Raw genomic sequence first — 19020 nt, 5'->3', positions numbered from 1 at the left:
TGTAACGTGCTTAGCCAGTGGCGAAAACTCTGTTTAACCAAGGTGGTGTGTTGCATAATTCGTCTCTTTTAAGCCTTATCCTATGAACATGTGATGTGTTTTGCTTTCTTTCATACGTGGATACAGCTGTCCGTCACCTGACGGCCAGCTGCCCCGTTCTCCTTAAAGTGTCCTGCCTGAACCTACGTAAACTTGCACTGAACATGTGAAATTCTCATTTGGCATAGTACATGTAACTTTGCACATGAAATAAATAAATGTTGCTCTATTTATCAACAGAGATAATTTCAGGTCATTATTGAGATATAGATTTTCCTTTATTTGTCTAATCAGCATTGAGAGCATCTTTTTGCCATTGTTTTCTTCTTATGTAAACTGTGCTAAAAAGGAATTCTGTAAAAATAAAAATAAAAATATCGGCCGATATATATCAGTTATCTGTGAATTTTGCCACCCATAAATTGGCATCGGTATCGGACCCAAAAATCCAGTATCTGTCAGGCTCTAGATGTCACAAATCCATTTGAGATACTACAGTGTGTACACTGAGCACGGACAATGTTTAATTGCTTTTGTCAGCTGAATCCTAAAATCCAGAGTCCTTTAACAAACAATAATGCCAAGCAGGACCCCCAGCAGTGTTTCCTGGTGGCAGGCGTATGCATTTGACCCCTGTGGGACCCATATGCCTTTTATTAACACCTGCCTGTTAGAGGAGCACTGTGGCCGTGAGCTGATGAGGGAAACCTGGAGCTGGTTCAGCCTGTGTCACTGGCCGTTTGCTGTTTCCATTTCACAGATGATTAATCTCTCTGTGAAGACTTGGGCCGGCGCGGGCGGAGTGTGCACCGCTCTTCCTGCGCTCTCTCCTGCTGGCTGCACTCTGGCTGCCTGACTAAAAGGCCTTTAGAATTCCTGCGGAGAGAGATGTGCAGAGAGTGAATGCAGCTGGCTGGGGGTCAGTGTGTGGAGCTTTTTCTGCCATTGTGTAATTGAGGCTCTGGCAGGCTCTTTTCCTCTGTTCTTTCAAAGGGGAGTGTGATTGTGAAGTGCTGCAAGGGTTTGGGGAGGAAAGAGGAGGTAGGGGGAGTGTTGCAGGGGGTGGAGGAGTTTTTATATGAAGGGGGAGGTTAAGTTGACAGGAACAAAAATAATGTGTTCTGCTAATTTCTGTGGGGCCGGATCAACAATAATTGGCTCAATTTCTTTATTACAAATTTTATAACTGCCTCACTCCCATTTTCCCACCCATTCCTGCTCCCAGATCCTGTCATGGTCCAGTCCTGCCTGTGGTCTCAGCCCACAACTGCTTCAGTAATGAAGGTGGCCAACAGAGCTGGAAATGCCTAATATTTTCTCTAGCAGGAACAGTGCATAATTAGTACCTGACTAGTACATATTCAATCTGACTGCACATTGCACAGTGCCTGAATAATTCTAAATGATTTGGCCTCTGCTAACAAACTTGCTGTACGACCTCTGTTCTTCGCCGTTTTCTCTGCTTACACTTTCTATTAGATTACCCTTATGGAGTGTATCGGTGTGTGTGACAGTTGCACCGAGTGAGTCTCCCTTGAAGGCATGTTGTTGTGATTTAAAGGAGGGTGAGGGGGCCCTGTGTGCGTGCCATCCCTGTCACAGCCAGCCTCTCCTGTTTGAATATGAGCACGCATTGTTCATTTTGGCATCAGGATGCCATGCATTTAGGAAATAATTACCCAGTACCCTGCTGGGTTTATATTCTTTTTCATCTCCTTTAATGGCTTCTTGTTCGTTCTCTTTTAATCCCAAACAGGACGTAATGCGCAAAATCAAGAACTGGGTAGTGGATGAAAAGAAACATGTCCGCTACTGTCAGGATTGGAACGACAAGGAGGTAAGGCTTTGATGTTACACTCAAATGTATTAATGCGATTTATCAAGGGTAATCTTTTCATCTGGCCTGAAAGTCAGCCTGTTTTGAGCAAAGGGTCTGTTATGCAAATCACAACTTAATGTGCATGCTGTCTTTTTTGTGCTGGTATTTCTATATTACTTTTTAACAAACTAATGACATCTGTCTGTGCTGATATTGATCTGAAGGCTTTATAGAGGCTCCCTGCAGAGCCCAGACCAGATCCTAATTTGATTTGGCTTCACTTTTTTCTCTCTCTGCATGGTCCTCAAAGGCTACTTTGGAAAAGTTTGGATTCTTAGTTCTTCTCGCCTTCTCTCTGTTTGTCACAGATCGAAGTGTTGAACAAATACTTGTTTTTGACGTCCAAGCCAATGATTTACCTCGTTAACCTTTCGGAGAAAGACTATATCAGGAGAAAGAACAAATGGTAAGTGAATAGAAATAGGGTGGATCGAATACCACACACATTGTATTCACACCAAATACCTTCCCCTTTCATAGATTGATTGACCTGTACTCATTAAATGATCCCTTACATTTTGATCCCCTCCATAGCCATGGCCATGAATTGATGGCTCATAATATGCGTTCTACGCAATATCAGCTCACAATGTTAGAAAATGTGTTTTCCAATACGATTCCTATATCAATGTCTAATATTGAATAGATATATCGTTTATTTCAGAATGTGCCTCCCCATCACATGTTAATCCTTGTTTACCCTGCAGTTTGTTATGAGCAGTTTGTTATGAAACTGCGCTGAGATAGAGCGTTCAGTGTAAAGTGCTGTTGTAATGTTTCCACATTCTCTTCATGCTAATGTAATGCAGTCAGTGTGTGTGCGTTTGTGTGTAAGAATGTCTGTAAGACTGTGTGTAAGACTGTGTGTGTGTGTGTGTGTGTGTGTGTGTGTGTGTGTGTGTGTGTGTGTGTGTGTGTGTGTGTGTGTGCGTGCGTGCATCTGTCCGTGCGTCTTTGCGCATGTGTGTGTTTGCATATGTGTGTACAGTATGTGTAAGGGGGGGGTTGTGTGAGGGAAGTGTCTATAGTCCCCACGCTGCTCCACTGACTCCAGTATCCTGCAGACCAATAAGCTTGTGTCTCTGTGAGAGGAGCAGCCTGGGGGTGGCTCTCAGCTCTCCTCTCTGACACTAGAGACAGCCCTGAAAACCCCAGCCAGCCCCCAAACTCTGCACTTCATTAAGCACTTAACAACATATGGTTTCCATTTTCCATCAAAAATTTCTCATTTCCATATGATATCAAAGGGAGGAAAGGCTTTAAATGACAAAAAAATAAACATTCATAGACTTGAAGCCAAAAAAAGTAATTAATGTTGTATGGGGACGGCCAATAAATCATAAGGATGGTTCTCTTTAAATATTGTGATGTCTAGAATTGTTTTCCCCCAAATGTTTGGTTTTCTCTGAAGAGCTCACTGTTTACAGATGTTTGTTTGCTCTTGTAGGAGAATATGAATACTGTATGTTTTACAGGGTTGACTATGCAGTGCATGCATATATTCATATTTTCCATGGGTTTCTGCTTGAATCACAATCATTTAGTATCTGAATCTTTTTTTTTTTCATGCAACAGTGAATCAGAGAAATTATTCTTAGCCTTCCATACAAAATAAACAGGTTAGAATGGATGTGTTCACAAATGTACTTGACTGGTCATCTCAAGCCCTGCCGGGTTTTCAGTTGACTTAACTGTGTCAAATACTGTACATGTAGGTATTAGGAATGGACTTCTTATCAAATTAGACCCTGTCTGAAAGTCTCCCAGTTTATCTTAGCTGCTCTGGAAACCTAGTACAAAACTAATAGCTTCATGCCCCATTCATACCTGAGCCTAAGGACAATTCATATCTGTGTGTATAGTAGTACAGTATGTAGTATGACCAGAAGGGTGATCAGAGGACCTTCAGGAGAGTGGAGCTGAGGAGAGATAGTAGACCGTGAGATATCCATGACATGTGAAAAGGGATACTTGTCTTCTCTCCCCGACAGACATTGTGTCAATAACCAACAACTTGTGGATTGTTATCACACTTAACCAATTGCCCTCTAGGTTCTGGTGGCAAACCGTTCTCAGTGTTTGTTTTTTTAGTCTACCGTGTTGGATTGAAAGGGAAATTGTTTACCTATGACTGTTTCTTCAAATGTTCCTGACACGAAAGTATGACTGCCTGCCTGACAGCGGGAGGAGGAACGTTGCAACAGAGTGGCATAAATCAAATGAATCATGACGTGCGGAACATCAGTCATCAGCAGGAAGAGCTCTTTTTTTTTTTTTTTTTTCATGTTACCTGTTTTTTTCAACTGTGTTCAACGAAATGCAATAAATCTCAGTGCTTTTAAACGGGGAAACAGTAGTGTGGCAGTGTCCCGGGGGCTCCCTGTGGAACAATGCAGACATCAAAGTGTTGATGTTTGACAAGTGATGAGTCACTTCTCTTGTCCAGAGCAGAGCTCACACCTGTATGGAGATGATTACAGGTAGATCTGGCTGTCCCTAATTGTACAATAAATGCTGCTCTCGGCCCTAATGGCAGCTAGTCTGCTACAGAGACGCCAGACTGCCATTTGGCTGTCGCCATGCTCCCGTGTTCTTCCCCCAGAACATTTGAGATGATGATATGGTAAAGGTCTATTCAAAGCAAACAGCAAGACAAATTGAAATCTCAGCTTTTAATGTCAGGAGAAGAAAGAGGAGCTTAGAATAAGGCAAATAAGCCAGCCTGTGTTTTTGTTGAGGACACTCTGATCATTTTGCTGTTTTGCAGCACTGTATTTTCACACACATACATATTTTCAATGTTTTGCAGATCATTTTCAGGCAGACCTGCAGGTTATGTGTTCTGTGTTTTGTCATGAACACATTCCTTGTGAACACATTCCTTTCGAATGGTAATACAGGGGTACCATAGAATCAGCTTGTGAAAAGCAAAAGGCCTTTGGAGTGATAGATTTACTGTTGATTTTGTGTGCTGTTGAATTGATAAGTATTCTTGTATGATGTATAATTCAGGATAACAATCTTATCTGAAGGTACTGAGGTTAAGGGAAAAAGATCCCTTTCCAGAACCACAGTCTTCCTGTTTGGAGTGCAGCGTTGTAACCACTACATACCAAGCTGACCCCATTTGAAGAAGAATAAACAGTATTAGCTTTAGCCAGCCGTCATTAATGTTGGGATCAGAGGGGGACCAGGGCCTCCTTTCATCCTCAGGTTCTCTGCTGGAGACGGTGCATCATTTACTGTAGAGGGGAGCACGTGGGGCTAATTCCATACAGTACAGTGCGTGTGTATGAGAATGTGTACATGTGCATGTTTGAAGTCTGTTTCGGAGGCGACTCCATGCTCATTTGGATGCTGGCGTAATTGCGGTGTGGAGATCAAAGGCTCCGCTGGTCGAGTGATGTTCCAGAGGAGACTTTACCACACAGCCCTCTCCTCTGTGCAGCGGGGGCCGCCTGCTGCTCTGCGCTCCCCTCTCCCCTCCAGCCATGCGCTGCCCCCTGCACATCCCCGCTCGTAAAAAATGATTAAGGCTGCATTTGTCATGTGTTTATGACTGAGAGGCATTGCGTGATAGGGAATGGCATCTACAAGAGTCTATCAAGAGGCTTTCTCCTCTTCTTTCGGCGTCAGTAGGCTGGCTGGAACACTTTTGTCTGTGCCACATGGTTTGTGTGTTAGAGAGGGTCATTACTCCACAGTTAATAATGTGGTGGTGGCTGCAGCATCGGGGCTTGTCTGCTGTTTGTGTGTTTTCACTTGTCAAGGCAGAAGCTGGTAATTTTAAAAGCTTATGGTTGTTGGATTTGTCAACCTTTAATATTATCATTAGGCTTGATATGATTAGATATCTAATCCCAATGTCTTTAGCAGAAAGCCCACAGCCGTCACATTTTGTAAATGCAAAGCTGTAGCTACTTGAGAACCTGGATGTTTTGCTGAGGAGTTTTTTGATAATGTGCTTTAAAGTAAATTGGAGCCTCTTAAGTAGGTGTGTTGACCTTTAAGAAAACGGCAAAGCGTGACCTGAGAGTGTTCAGTGTGTGGACTGTGAGTGGGGAGATGAACGGTGTGCAAGTGTGTGTGTGTGTGTGTGTGTGTGTGTGTGTGTGTGTGTGTGTGTGTGTGTGTGTGTACGTGTGTGTACGTGTGTGTGTGTGTGTGTGTGTGTGTGTGTGTGTGTGTGTGTGTGTGTGTGTGTGTGTGTGTGCGCGTGTATGTGTGTGTGTGTGTGTGTGTGTGGGTGTGGGTGTGTGTGTGCGCGCGCTATCTGTTTCTTTGTCTGTTTCTCTGTCTGTCTGTGCCTTGGAATTAGTGTATGTTTAGTGCTCTCTGTCTGCATAATTTATGTGTGCCTCTCCAGACGTTTTACTGTGTCTCCCTTTGTGTGCATTTTTGTCTTGGAATGGAGAGTGGATAAGCAGGTTATGGTTCCTCAGTGAATTACTCCGGCTGGCCTGTAGGTGGAGCTTTGACAATTAAAGTGAAGCACTGCAGGGTGCCTCAGCATGCTGATGGTCGACCCCAGTTTAGTTTAAGGTCCCACTGTCTGAGGGGATGTGCTCCATTTCTCCCTGGCGTTTTTTTTGTTCTCCTTTTCTTTTCTTTTTCTACTATTCATTTGTTTTCACTAGTTATCATTTGACTTTTGATGCACTGCAATGTTAACTGCTATGTGCATTTTATTTAATGTCAGGAGGATTTCTTAATGAACTGTCAAATGTTTATGACTTAAATCCTCATGAGATTTAGAGACAGTCGACAAACTGAGGGAAAGCCTTGTTATGATCCACTGAGAACCGTTTCATGAAAGCCGTGGCAGCAGCCCACTTCTGCTACTCAAAACCATAATTCCCATAAACAGAATTGAAACTTTATTGAGTGCAAAACCACTGGCTCCATCCAAGTTTTTTAGGAACTGCCGTCTAGGGAGTCACGGTTAGCCTTTCAAAGCCATGTGGGAGATATATGATCACTTGCTCCCTTTTATTTTCTGCACAGCCGTCCACTCTCTCCTTTGTGTACTGTGGGATCCTGGAAAACACTTTCCCATGGTAGGAAGACATGTACCCTGCTGCCCACAGTAACTCCTAATGGAAGCCTTCAGCTAGGTTTGTAATGAGTGCAAACGACTGGAGAGGCTCTATAGTAAAACAGAACCAGATGGTGATAATCAAGTCCTGTTGGATCAGTTTGGTTGGTTATTGACCGTCCCTGGTCCAGGTAAAGAGAGGACACGGTTAACACGTCACTCTGGTCAACGGTCATCATGTTGGGTTAGCAGAAGACATAGCATGGCTGTGCTGTCTTTGTTGTGGCCTGGTTCCTGCTCTGTTGTTATCACTAATGAGATCCTAACTGGGAGTGTCAGAGCCTTTCTCCCTGGCATAGGAACAAAGCAGACACTCGTTGGTTCTCTGTTGACCCTGCAAGACAGCAACTTGTTCTCGGAAATGGTCCCCTTGTGTGAACAAGATGGTGACAACACCAACATGTATACATACTTTAGAAAAATGCAGGTCAGGTTAGATATTGATCACAGGTCAAAATTAGCTGATTGATGCCCTATTACCACTCGTTCTTGGCCCTTCCAAAGAACACTTGTTTTTGATAGGAAACAAGAAGTTGATAGTTTGTCAGGCATTTTGTGTAATAACTGAAAATTATGTGAATCGTCTTGATAGGCTTGTTTGTTTCTATGCTAGTTTATCACAGCCCCATTCAGTGTGTACGTTTAGGTCCATGCTCTTTTAGGAAGAATGAGCAACCTCTATTGAAACACCATATGCAAAGCTTCTCCAAAGCATTTTTACAGTAGCCCATTGACTATCCCAGGGGCAGCTCTGTCATGAAAAATAGAGGAAGCCCTTGAAATGATTCCCATGCAAAACCTTCATCTTGATATGGAGAATATAAGAATCTCCATGTGTTTTAAGTCTGGCTAATGATATATTTTGATAGCTTTGGCTGTGGCGACCAGTGTTGTTTATTATCTTTGTGATAAGGTTATAACAAAATACACATGTCACAGCGAGTGTCCTGCAGCCTGCCAGCTTTAATGAGATAAATAAATGAATTTAGTGTTGCCACATACAGCTCCTGAAAGCTTGTTATCAGAGTGATTGTTGAACTGTTATGAATGGAAAAAGAATGCCGGAAAGGAGGGGGGCATGATTGGCTGATGTTACATATGTCCTTGATTACCATCCCTCTGCTTTTATTCTAATAAGTGACATTCTTTGTACTCCCTCGGATGGCTAGACAGTCTGACACAAGATGAGAATAAATATTGCATGTGGTACACTTTAAGCTGTCATCCAAGAAGAGGGAGATGGAGAAATCCAGGCGACATTCTGCTGCGCTACACTTTGCCTGCTCTTGTCACAATTGTCACATCTTGATGACTCCCCCCCTCCCCCCACACCCTCCCCCCCTCCACACACACACACACACACCCACACACACACACACACACACACACACACACACACACACCCCTCCCTCTGTTCTCTCTCCCAGTCAATTGCGATGAATGACAGCAATGCTGCCCCATATAGAGAATTATTTTGGGTGAAGAATGTACTCCTGAGGGTTACCGTTTGAATTTATCTCCTTTCTCTTTTTTCAGACAAATTGCGGTAAGCTAGAGCCGTAGCTCTGTTCCCGGAACCTTGGCCGTTTAAAGGACACTATTTAAATGGGTGTTTGTGATGTCTGTAATGCTAAAGTCATTTTTGCCAGTTTTCAAGGATTTGCCTTTGAAGAAAAAAATAAGTAGTTAGCAAAAGAAAGTTTTTGAAAAAGATGGTTGTTAGCAGCATGGCCTTGTTGTGCCGTCTGAGAGACAGGATGCAAGAGGACGCTCTTAATTAAAGCTGTTCCCATTGTGCCTGCGCCGCTCTGTTTCCCTCAGCCCCTGATTGCTTTGAAGAGAGAAAGAAGTTGACAATATTGGCTGTGATGTGAAAAAAGCTGTGTGTGTGAGAGAGTGAGAAAGCTGCCTCCCTCACAGTGGCTCTGTGTGTGTGCGTGCGTGCGTGAGTGCGTGTGTGTGTGCGTGTGTGTGTCTGTGTGATGCCTCTCCATCCGGCCGTGGCCACGGGGTGCAGAGAGCGCCTGCACTCATGTCCTCACAGGAGCGCACCACTGGGAGGATGAAAAGTGTCCCACAGAGCCCCTGACTTCCCAGCCTCAGACACCACCATGAGCTCATACCTCTCATTTCTCCCTCCTCTACTGAGGGAGGGGGGGGGGGGGGGGGTCAGGATGCTATGTGCTACAGAGCGTTCAGCAGGGTCTGGGAAAGGGGGAAGAATAAACCCTGGGTTTATTATTAGATGAGTTGGTTGGTGCATAGCATGCAAGCCAGCAGCAGAAGCAGAGATGGGGAATCCTTCGGTAGCACGTGGCAGATATATCCTAGTTCAAGTGTTTAGGATATTTGTTTGGCTGTCTGTCTTGACTGTCTGTGTGTCTGTCCACCTGTGGGTGGGTCAGTAATGAAGTTGTGGAGAGGGCGAGGCTGTTAAAGGATTACTCCTCACGCCTGTCAGCATTCAATTGCATGTGAAAGGAGGCACTCCGAGTCTGGCTGCTGGGTCCTTTTGTCCCCCACTTTTACAGGCTTACCTGGCTAAGCAGTGATAATAAAGCCTGTCTGTATGAATGCAGAGCTCACACACAGGCCCAGGTCTCTGGCTCAGGTAGCTGCACCTGTACTTTAGGAGCTCCCATTGTTTTCCCCTCCTTAGTCGTTTAAGCAGATCAAAGCTCTGACAAAGCCCATGGCAGCCCCAGGCATGCGGAAACACGGGAATGATTCCTCTTTCAGGATTCTCACACAAAAAAGACCACTGAGGGTGACCCCCTGTGGGAAATCCTCATTCAAGGCTGCTCTGTAGTGGAAGCTTCCTTTGTTTTTGGTAGGTTGTCATTACTTCACCATATATTGTGCCATTAAATAGACTTATATTAATTGCTGCAGGCATCAAATGTAGAGTTTAGAACAACAAATAGTGTGTCAAATAGTGTGTGATAGGTATTTTCTGCTTATTGTAAGCTGAAAATGTATGCAGAAGCAAATTCACCATATGCTGTAATGTGGAATATCTGTGAGATTAAATTTAGAGAAGAAATACTGTGAGAAATCTAATACTGACATATTATATTTTCTTTTAAAATCTTTTTTCCTAAATTGCAAGCCACCAGAAAAGCAGCACAAACATAGCTTGTTCCTCAGTCTTGTTTGAGCCTTTTAAGTCGGTGAATGATTAGCAGAAATAATATCCCTGTCACCCTTAATCACATTAAAACATGGTTAACATTTAATTTTTCCCACTTGATATGCAAAAATTTCCACTAGATTTGCAGTGAGGCCATTGAAATTCCATTATAAAAAGAATAAAAATTTCAGGCATCATTTGTTCAGAGAAGGAGATCTAGACCAGAAAGTGCTGAATCTTTCTATTAGCAGAGCTGTGAGAGATGGCACTCCACACTGAGGCATAATGGAACAGTGACAAGACATACACACACACACACACACACACACACACACACACACACACACACAATTCCTTTTTTTCTCTTCTTTCTTCTTTTGTACTGTAACTACGACTTAGATATTTTGGCATAGAGACAATTATACTTTTATAAGCTATTTAGACAAGCATTTCATTTTGTTTACAACTGCATAAAATATAGTACAGGTATTTTTGGTTTATTGGTTATTGAGGGGTATTGATAGAACTTTCAAAAGGTGCATGTCATTTTCAGTTTGACTAAGAGGAGAGATTGTGTGAATGGTAAACATTAGGATACATTTGATATCCATCTTCTTTTTGGATCTTGATAATGAAGGCTATTGCTTAGGTTGTTCAGAGACAGATAGCTCAGACTGAAGATTAAGTTCTCGGGACATTAAGATATGTAGGCCCATATGAGTGCAGACAACTCTTCACGTATTATCTGCATATCCTGCATATCCACCCTGCTCTGACATGAGGGGACTGACATAACATGACACTTTTTAAGTCATTATTTAGAAATGTATGCATGACTGGACAGCTCTTTGGTTTCTCTCAATCTGGAGAGAGGTAATATTTTTGGGGGCATTAACATTTACCCAATTCATTTGTCAACACGCACACTCATACAAATAATTGGAAAGGACGTAAATACAATTGCAAAGTGGCGTGACTAGACAGTCGTGAAGTTGGCAAAATTGGTCGGGGGAATCATGTTGACAGAGCATCAAACCTCTTAATTGACAGTGCTACGTTTCCTGAGTTGGGGGAAGGGGCTGTACCTTGTTCCTGTGGCAAGGTGTTTGTCTGGTCCTGTGTCAGTCAGTGCGAGGACCCAGAGACCCCCACGCTCATTTGGCGCTCACATTCTCCATCTCAGCTTCCACATTATTAAAATCATCCCTCAGCCCTTCCACCAAAACCTCTTTGTTACTTGGCTGGCGACGTTCGGCTCTGTCAAGTCTTCACCAATTACAGTCTCAGGTACAATGGTCTATTCACAGGATCACAGCCCTTGACTGGTGTGGGGAGAGTGATTTGTGAATCATTATTCAACCGCCTGTAGAGAACGCGATACCTGAGGAATGCAAATAACGTGCCACCGAATAGACGGGTGGGCTCCTAAAAGTGACAAACTACAGCTGTTATTATCCCAGATTGGATTATTTTCCCCTCTTGGAGAGGCAGTCATCTCCTTTGCTTTCAAGTTTGAGGTTTTCAACTGAATGTAATTTTTTTTTCTTCCTTCATGAGAAGCGGTGACCAGCTTATAGTAGTGTCTGTCAAATCTCAGCTGTAGTTTAAGTGTATCACATCCTCAGTGTTAGAAAGATATGCAATATTAGGCTTTGATGCTAGATAGATGGTTATGTTTACCAAGGGGAGAATACACTAATGGTTTAGAGGCACTTAAGGCTCTACCTGTAACATTATTCAAGTTCACCAGAAAAGCATCCAAGCAACTGCAGCGCAGATAGCCTACAGTTTCCAGAGGTTTAAATTCCTCATGAATATTGGATATTTATGAAGTTATATGATAGATGATTGAAAGACACTCTTGATTGATTGGACAATGTAGTGATCTCGTAGGTGATAAATCAGTGACATTGTTACTGGAATAGCTGTAGTATTAATGTGGTGCGGTCACTCTCAGTCTTTGATTTCTGTGATAGTTTCTAAACAGGAAACTAGGATTACACTTAATGACAGGGACCCTTTATAATCAATCCAGCCTGTGTCAGCTGTGTCAGGTCCCAGTGTGTGAAAATCGGTTTGTGTGATGCAGCTCTTTGGGATCTGTGCAATCCCAGGCTGAAAGCATGTGGGGCTAATCTCATAATTGCCCGCCCCCCCCAACACTGTTCTACCATTAACTGTGAGGATATCTTTGTCCTGCAATGTCAGGTGTCCTGCTGAGGAGGATGGTGAACAAAAAAAACCTCTCAAAAGGCCTTTAAAATTAGAGAATGACAAAGATGTTTATAATAGGGACGACTATACAGTACTTAATACTTCCTCCAGGCCTTAGGGCAATTATATTACTGGACAGTGACTGTCTGAAAGAAATCTACTCTTCCTCTACATAAAGATGAAACCTTACTTTTGAACTGATTTTGGCTCAGACTGTTCAGTCTTGTTTCTCTTACTCTGAATGTGCTACATGTGTACTGTCATGCTACACCTACACATGGCAATGAAAATCCTGAGCTCTTAACTAACAGTAATAAACAACTCTGTAACAAAGTGAAACTGTGCAATCGTAGGGCAACCTTGGGAGAGCAATGTCCCGAAACGGCGCGGTAAACAGTCTCGGCTGCTCTCATGAATATTCATAACGACGCCAGCGGATAACAAACGCTGCCTCTGTCAGTCAACACCTCCTTAGCCCTGCACTGAGCTGTGTTGTGTTGTGTGTCTTACCAGGTTGGTGAAAATCAAGGAGTGGGTGGACAGTCATGACCCGGGAGCCCTAGTCATCCCCTTCAGCGGAGGCATGGAGAGTCAACTGCAGGACATGAGTGAAGAGGAGATGCAGAAATACTGCTCCGAGCGCAAAACTCAGAGGTTAATTAGCATTCAGTCTCCCCACACTTTATTATCGACAGTGTCCTCCACGCACTTGTTTAATTGCATGTGCTGATAGAATAATAAATGGCAGAGTAATTACCATTATAAAGCAAGGATCCCTCTCTTTATGGAACAACTCAGTCAAAGGGTTTTCTTCAAAATTAAGTTTTTAACTGTCATCTGTCATCTGCAGGTATAATTATAACTTGGGCATTTTGGGTTTATTGTTCTCGTGTGAATCCCTTTATGGAGAAAGAGAAATTGTGACAGCAGATTTTTTTTTCCCTGAGCATGGAGAGAGACGTTGGGTTGAATTCTTAAAGGTGCTAAATGAGACGGCAAGCTTGCCAATTAATCAAACCAAATCATTGGAGAATTAAATGCTCTATGTGAAACCAAGTGACCTATCTTATTTATTTAATGAGTTTATATATTGGAATCGATGTGGTCTCGCCACAGAGGTGAACTTTGACTATGAATCAAAGCACTATTAAAAACCCTGGCTGGTTAAGTCTTCATGTGGCAGTCATGTGAACGTGTGGTTCTAATAATTCTGCTCTCACTCTGCTTATTTTATCAGCATTCTGACAAAGATCATCAAGACTGGCTACTCAGCCTTGCAGCTGGAGTACTTCTTCACAGCTGGGCCAGACGAAGTCCGTGCATGGAACGTCCGGGTGAGACCACACACACACACTTACACACACACACACACACACACACACACACACACACACACACACACACACACCCACACACACACACACACACACACACACACACACAGACACACACACACACACACACACACACACACACACACACACATGCGCACGGACACACACTGTTCCACCCTGCTGGCATCCAGCCTGATATTGGCCACTTTCAACTTTGTCATGGTGGGGCTTTAGCTAGTCATTACAGGCCAAGGATAACTTCAATTACTGGTGAGCTGCTGAACAGTGAAAGTGGGGGCTACATTGATTGAGGAGGGCAACAATTGATTTTGCCCATTACGTCCTGAGAATGTTTCCATCCCGCGCAGATCTGCCTGCCCTCCTCCTGCCGTTGGAGATAAGGAGCCTGCGCATTGTGCCTGCCTAATCTGTGTGACGGGGCTTGTCTGTGCTGAAATTGATGTGGCTTTTCATCCGACCGTTTGTGGGCCTTGCTGGGGACTCCTCCTCCCTGTGTCTCAGTTTACTGAGCCCAGCCCGCCATGAGCTGGCGGCTGCAACTGAATGGCAGGATTTACATCGATACAGATGTTGGCGTGGCGTGGTAGTATTGTGCAAATGTTTTGGAGGGAATAAAAGGATTAAGGCCAGTCATAATAATGTCTTTGACTTGTCAAGGGGTTGCATACAAATGCACCAACCTGTCCCACGACATCTGGCTATAAAGGGAACATTAGGAGTTGTTATGGCATCACAGTAAACACAATGTATGGAACTTAAGAGAAAGATGACATCAAGTTTTAAGTTTGGGATTTACAAGAAACCTCAACATTTTATTTGGATGACAACATAGTGGTTAAATGTATGATCGTCCCAGCGTGAGTGATGTCCTCAATGTGTTTGAGAAAGTAACAGAAGCCTTGAATAGAAATCCTCAAAAACACGGTTGTCTTCCCTTCCTTGACATAACTGATTACAGCTAGCCTTGATTGTGTGTGAGAGGCATTTAGTCAGGTAAGCATCAGTGAGTTACTATATTAACCCAATACATCTTGTATTGTAAAAACTACACTCTGTAACGTAGTGCTCCTAAGCCCTTTAACATGCTTTATTAGGCAGCCTCGAGGTGACCATTATATATCAGCCTGTTCTGCATAGCTGTTAACTGGGACGACGTGGATCCCTTGTAATGCACCATATGAAAAAAAAATCACCCCCTAATCTATTTCTCTCCACCTAGACAAACCTTGATGCTGATTAATGGTAGTTAAACTTACAAGCACTCCGTCAATGAGATTGCATTGGGATGGTAATGTATTGGAGTCATTAAATACACATCATTCTTTTGGCATGAAATATGTTGACCCCAACCTGATTATATACATAATTAAAAGTGCTCAACAGTTCCTGTGCACAGGGCTGTAGAGCAGAGAGGGAGGGAGAGCAGGGCGACAGGCACAAGTCATAATGATGCAGAGCAGCAGTGTCACTTATTTGGGTCATTTGTCATGTTCCCTCTGCATTATTTCAATGCATATAAATTGCACATTTTATCAGAGACATTTGTGACTTCTGCTGCTAAATGGAATTTAATGTACAAAGAATTGACAAAACTGTTAAGAAAAATGTTATTTTGGCCTCTTTGAATGGACATCTGAAATAGCCAATTTTATGTTTCACTTTGTCATTCTGTAATTATTTTCATGCAAGTTGAATAGAAAGAATCATTAACTCTCTGTTATTTCTGGGTGGCGGGAGCATACAGTATGCTGTAAACTGTGGCCAAACTTTCTATTTGAAAATGGTCAGGTACAAATGATACAGCAGGGTCAGTAAACTCTCTGTCTCCTACTGCAACACTGCCTGCCTCACTGATGACCAGAGGCCAGAGTAGCAACACCACAATGAGACAAGATTGCTTGGACAGAAATCAATACCACCACGGAATGGGAATCAGAAATTGCTGGTGGGCATTGATAGCAGCACAGGGTCCTTATCTGGCTCCAGGCTGACCTAGCAAGGCGCAGCCGAGTGGAGTGCTATCCAAAAATCAGGAGCGAGGCAAGAATACCCCCCCGACCGAACACACCCCCTAGCGATGCGCACTTTGCTATCCCCCTATCAAACAGCATGTCAGTCCTGTGCTGTAATCCATCTTCTCCAAAACAATTCCTTTACCTTGTGTGTCCTTTCTCTTTATTCCTCCTGACAGAAAGGAACCAAGGCTCCACAGGCGGCTGGGAAGATCCACACAGACTTTGAGAAGGGCTTCATTATGGCTGAAGTAATGAAATTCCAGGATTTTAAAGAGGAAGGCAGTGAGAACGCTGTCAAGGTGAGCCATCAGGGTGCGAGCGGAGATGAGGGGAAGTCTCCTGTGATCAGTGGAGCTGACAGTCACCATACTGCTCCAACTGCAAACGCTCTTCACCTTTACTCAAGGGAAGAAATTACTGCACACACTCCGGCACCACACCTGACAAGCCAACTGATGCTGGCTCTAAACACTGCCATTCTCCTCCAGCTGTGCATATCTTTATCACAATCTACCTTAACTGGCTCACCGTAGGCTTTTCTTACACCTCAGACTGGTCTCTCAGAGGAAGTAGTTCTCCTCCTCACAAGGCGTTTATCCGCCATATCTCTATACTGTACTGTTAGCTTATCGCTCTCTGTCGGCTAATCCCCAAGGCCACTGTAGCCCCACTGACAGTGATATAAAGAGGCAAGTTAAATAAAGTGTGAAACTCTTTACATCAGGCCTGTTTCACGGATGAACAGCACGTAAATGTGCCTTGCATATCTTCTTTTATAACTGCCAATGTTTGTTTTGACCTTTTTACTGGGCTCTGGCTTTTATACTGGCACAGCTCTGTCAAATATAATCACTGTATGTCATGGTGAATTTGCGGACACAATAGCGGTGTGATAAATACAGCAGGTAACGCAGAATGTACACTGAATGCTTAAAGGTGTATTCCCCCCTCTGTGAGTGTGTATAATAATCTTCAGGGTAACTGTAAGACATTGGCCTCATCTCCTCAGCACACGGTTGAGGTAATGTTATTTGAACCAGCCTTCTTTGATTTTTTCAAGGAAAGCTCGGGGCAAGGAACAAGATTACAAAGTGTTCCGTGTCACATAATGGATCGTAGCGATTTCCCGACACCCAGCGTGACTTTGCATGTCTGCTCTGCTGCAGTTGGTTTGTCCTGTATGGTCATGCCCTTGAGACATGAGTGTGTCAGTGTCAGTGATTAGCAGACGTCTGGAGGAAGTGCCTCTATTGGTTTAGCTCCGCAGCCTTGACTGGCATCTGTTATTAGTGGCCAGCAGGCCCCTCATAGAGCTGTTATGTAGATAGTCTTGGTACTTAAGCTTCAAACATCATTCAACTTGACCACCAGCCAATGGCTGTTGAGGAAATCAAATTTTGGAATTAAAGACATTTGTACCTGTGTGAAAATGACCTATGTACTGTTTGAAATGTACTTTTGCAGGTTGGTCTCAAAGTAGCTTAAGTGATTGTTTCACCATTGGAATATATGGATTAAACCATTAGGGATGTGTACAAAGTGGAGATCACAGAGTAGTGTGAGCTTTACAGATGTCTGTCAGACTGTAATCCCTCCTAAATCCTGTGGAGGAGATGTGTGATTAGCAGTGGCAAGCCCTGAGAGCCTCCGCCTGGCAAACTGACTCCTATTATCACCAAGTACATCTTCCCCTCCCTCTGCTCACTCAAGGGACAGGCACATCTACTGGTAGATACTCATACAATACAAACTAGCCTCATCCACATAATGGAATTAAAAGATTTACTGAAATATTATAAAATCATTTAATTCACCTCAGGTCTTGTAAATGTATATATATATATAATAGCTTTGGATAAAAATGGCTTTGGATAAAAGCGTCAGCTAAATGGCTTATATGTATTGTCCCTGCTCTTCATAACCAGCCAGCAGAGGGAGGGTAAACCTTGTTGGTGTCTGGGGGTTTGAACATTGTTGTCTGAGGTTGAGATCAGTCTCAGGTCCTCTCTGCATGCTCTTTAACTAATCCCTTTCTGGGCCTCATAGGAACATGGAGCGGTTTTGACTGTAGGCGTTAAGGCCAATGCTATTTAATGCCAGTTGTGGGAATGGGCTTCTTGAATAGGGCCAGTGTATAGGGATATCACATTATTAGTAATCATATCTGCTTAAGCCAAGCTTGCTCCTCCAGATGGCTGCTTTCAAGTGCAAATGAACCAGTTAGACGTGTCTGGTTTAATACATACTCAGGAATCACAAATAGCCATTGATTTTTTTTTCTGTCTCCCTCTCCAACCAGTGTTTCTGGTGGTATTGAGCTTGGATTAAATGGTCTCCTGAGCCTTTAAAGGGACATTGATTCTTCTAATTAATTGTGCGCTGTGCAGAACCAGAATGCATAAACCCGTCCATATTAGCACTTCAAGTCAATTATTTTGAGTTTGCCGAGAAGGGGAACAAACATGTCTAATGTATACAAAAGAAATGTTGGAACTTATTTTGTTTCCTTGATAAGTATGAGGATGCTATAATGAAAGAGTTATTAACATTTTACTTGTACATATGAATAGAAATTGACAGAGAAGAGTGCTATTCACTCAGTGGGAATCTAGACAGCCCATGAATAAAACATGGCCATGTTTTGTGTGTGTGTGTGTGTGTGTGTGTGTGTGTGTGTGTGTGTATGGGGGCTGTTGTGCTTTTAGGAGAGAGTGTAATACACATTGTGTTCACTTTAACATTTATTTATTTTTCTTGTGTTTTCACAACTGTCATTAAATAGGTTTTCTATTTTGCTATTTAACAGGCAGCAGGCAAATACAGACAACTGGGCAGGAACTACATCGTAGAGGACGGAGACATCATCTTTTTCAAATTCAACACGCCAAACCAGCCAAAGAAGAAGTGACTCAAGAACAGTCTGTCAACTAACAGAATGGACTGTGCTGTTAGAGAATTGATTTCTTCTTTGTTTTAGACCGAATGAAGCTGGAAATGTTGATTGCTACCTGCCAGGTCAGCTCAACCTTACCTCCCTACTCACTGCCACATTATCCCTTGTTTTCTTGTTTTGTTTTCTGTCTGGGAGAATCCAGTCCCCCTCCCCTTGCCAAAGCACAGGTCCTCTAAAGACTGACAGCTTTGCTATTTAAGATCAGGATCGCCCCCCTCTCCAAATTGTAGGAGCATTTGAAGAAGCATATTACTCTCCAGATACTTCATTAATCTCCATCACTGGTGCCAGCCCTGACACAGCTGACAGCGGGGACAATGCCACCTGCTCCTCTCCCCCT

The 19020-nt window shown here is 43.2% G+C and overlaps 1 protein-coding gene across 1 annotated transcript in view; it reads left to right on the top strand.

Annotated features, from left to right (window-relative positions):
* Nucleotides 1-19020, top strand: part of LOC310812935 (obg-like ATPase 1) — a 36393-nt gene extending 17373 nt beyond the window's left edge. Inside the window, exons 6-11 of the mRNA XM_083681699.1 lie at nucleotides 1796-1876; nucleotides 2227-2324; nucleotides 12871-13011; nucleotides 13595-13691; nucleotides 15904-16026; nucleotides 18534-19020. Of these exons, the coding sequence (XP_083537825.1) occupies nucleotides 1796-1876; nucleotides 2227-2324; nucleotides 12871-13011; nucleotides 13595-13691; nucleotides 15904-16026; nucleotides 18534-18635 (642 nt within the window). The 3' untranslated portion in view covers nucleotides 18636-19020. The remainder of the gene's footprint in view (nucleotides 1-1795; nucleotides 1877-2226; nucleotides 2325-12870; nucleotides 13012-13594; nucleotides 13692-15903; nucleotides 16027-18533) is intronic.

The sequence above is a fragment of the Argentina silus genome (assembly GCF_951799395.1).
Source record: "Argentina silus genome assembly, chromosome: 12".
NCBI classification, from domain to species: domain Eukaryota; kingdom Metazoa; phylum Chordata; class Actinopteri; order Argentiniformes; family Argentinidae; genus Argentina; species Argentina silus.
This window is presented reverse-complemented; position numbering and strand designations above follow the sequence as displayed.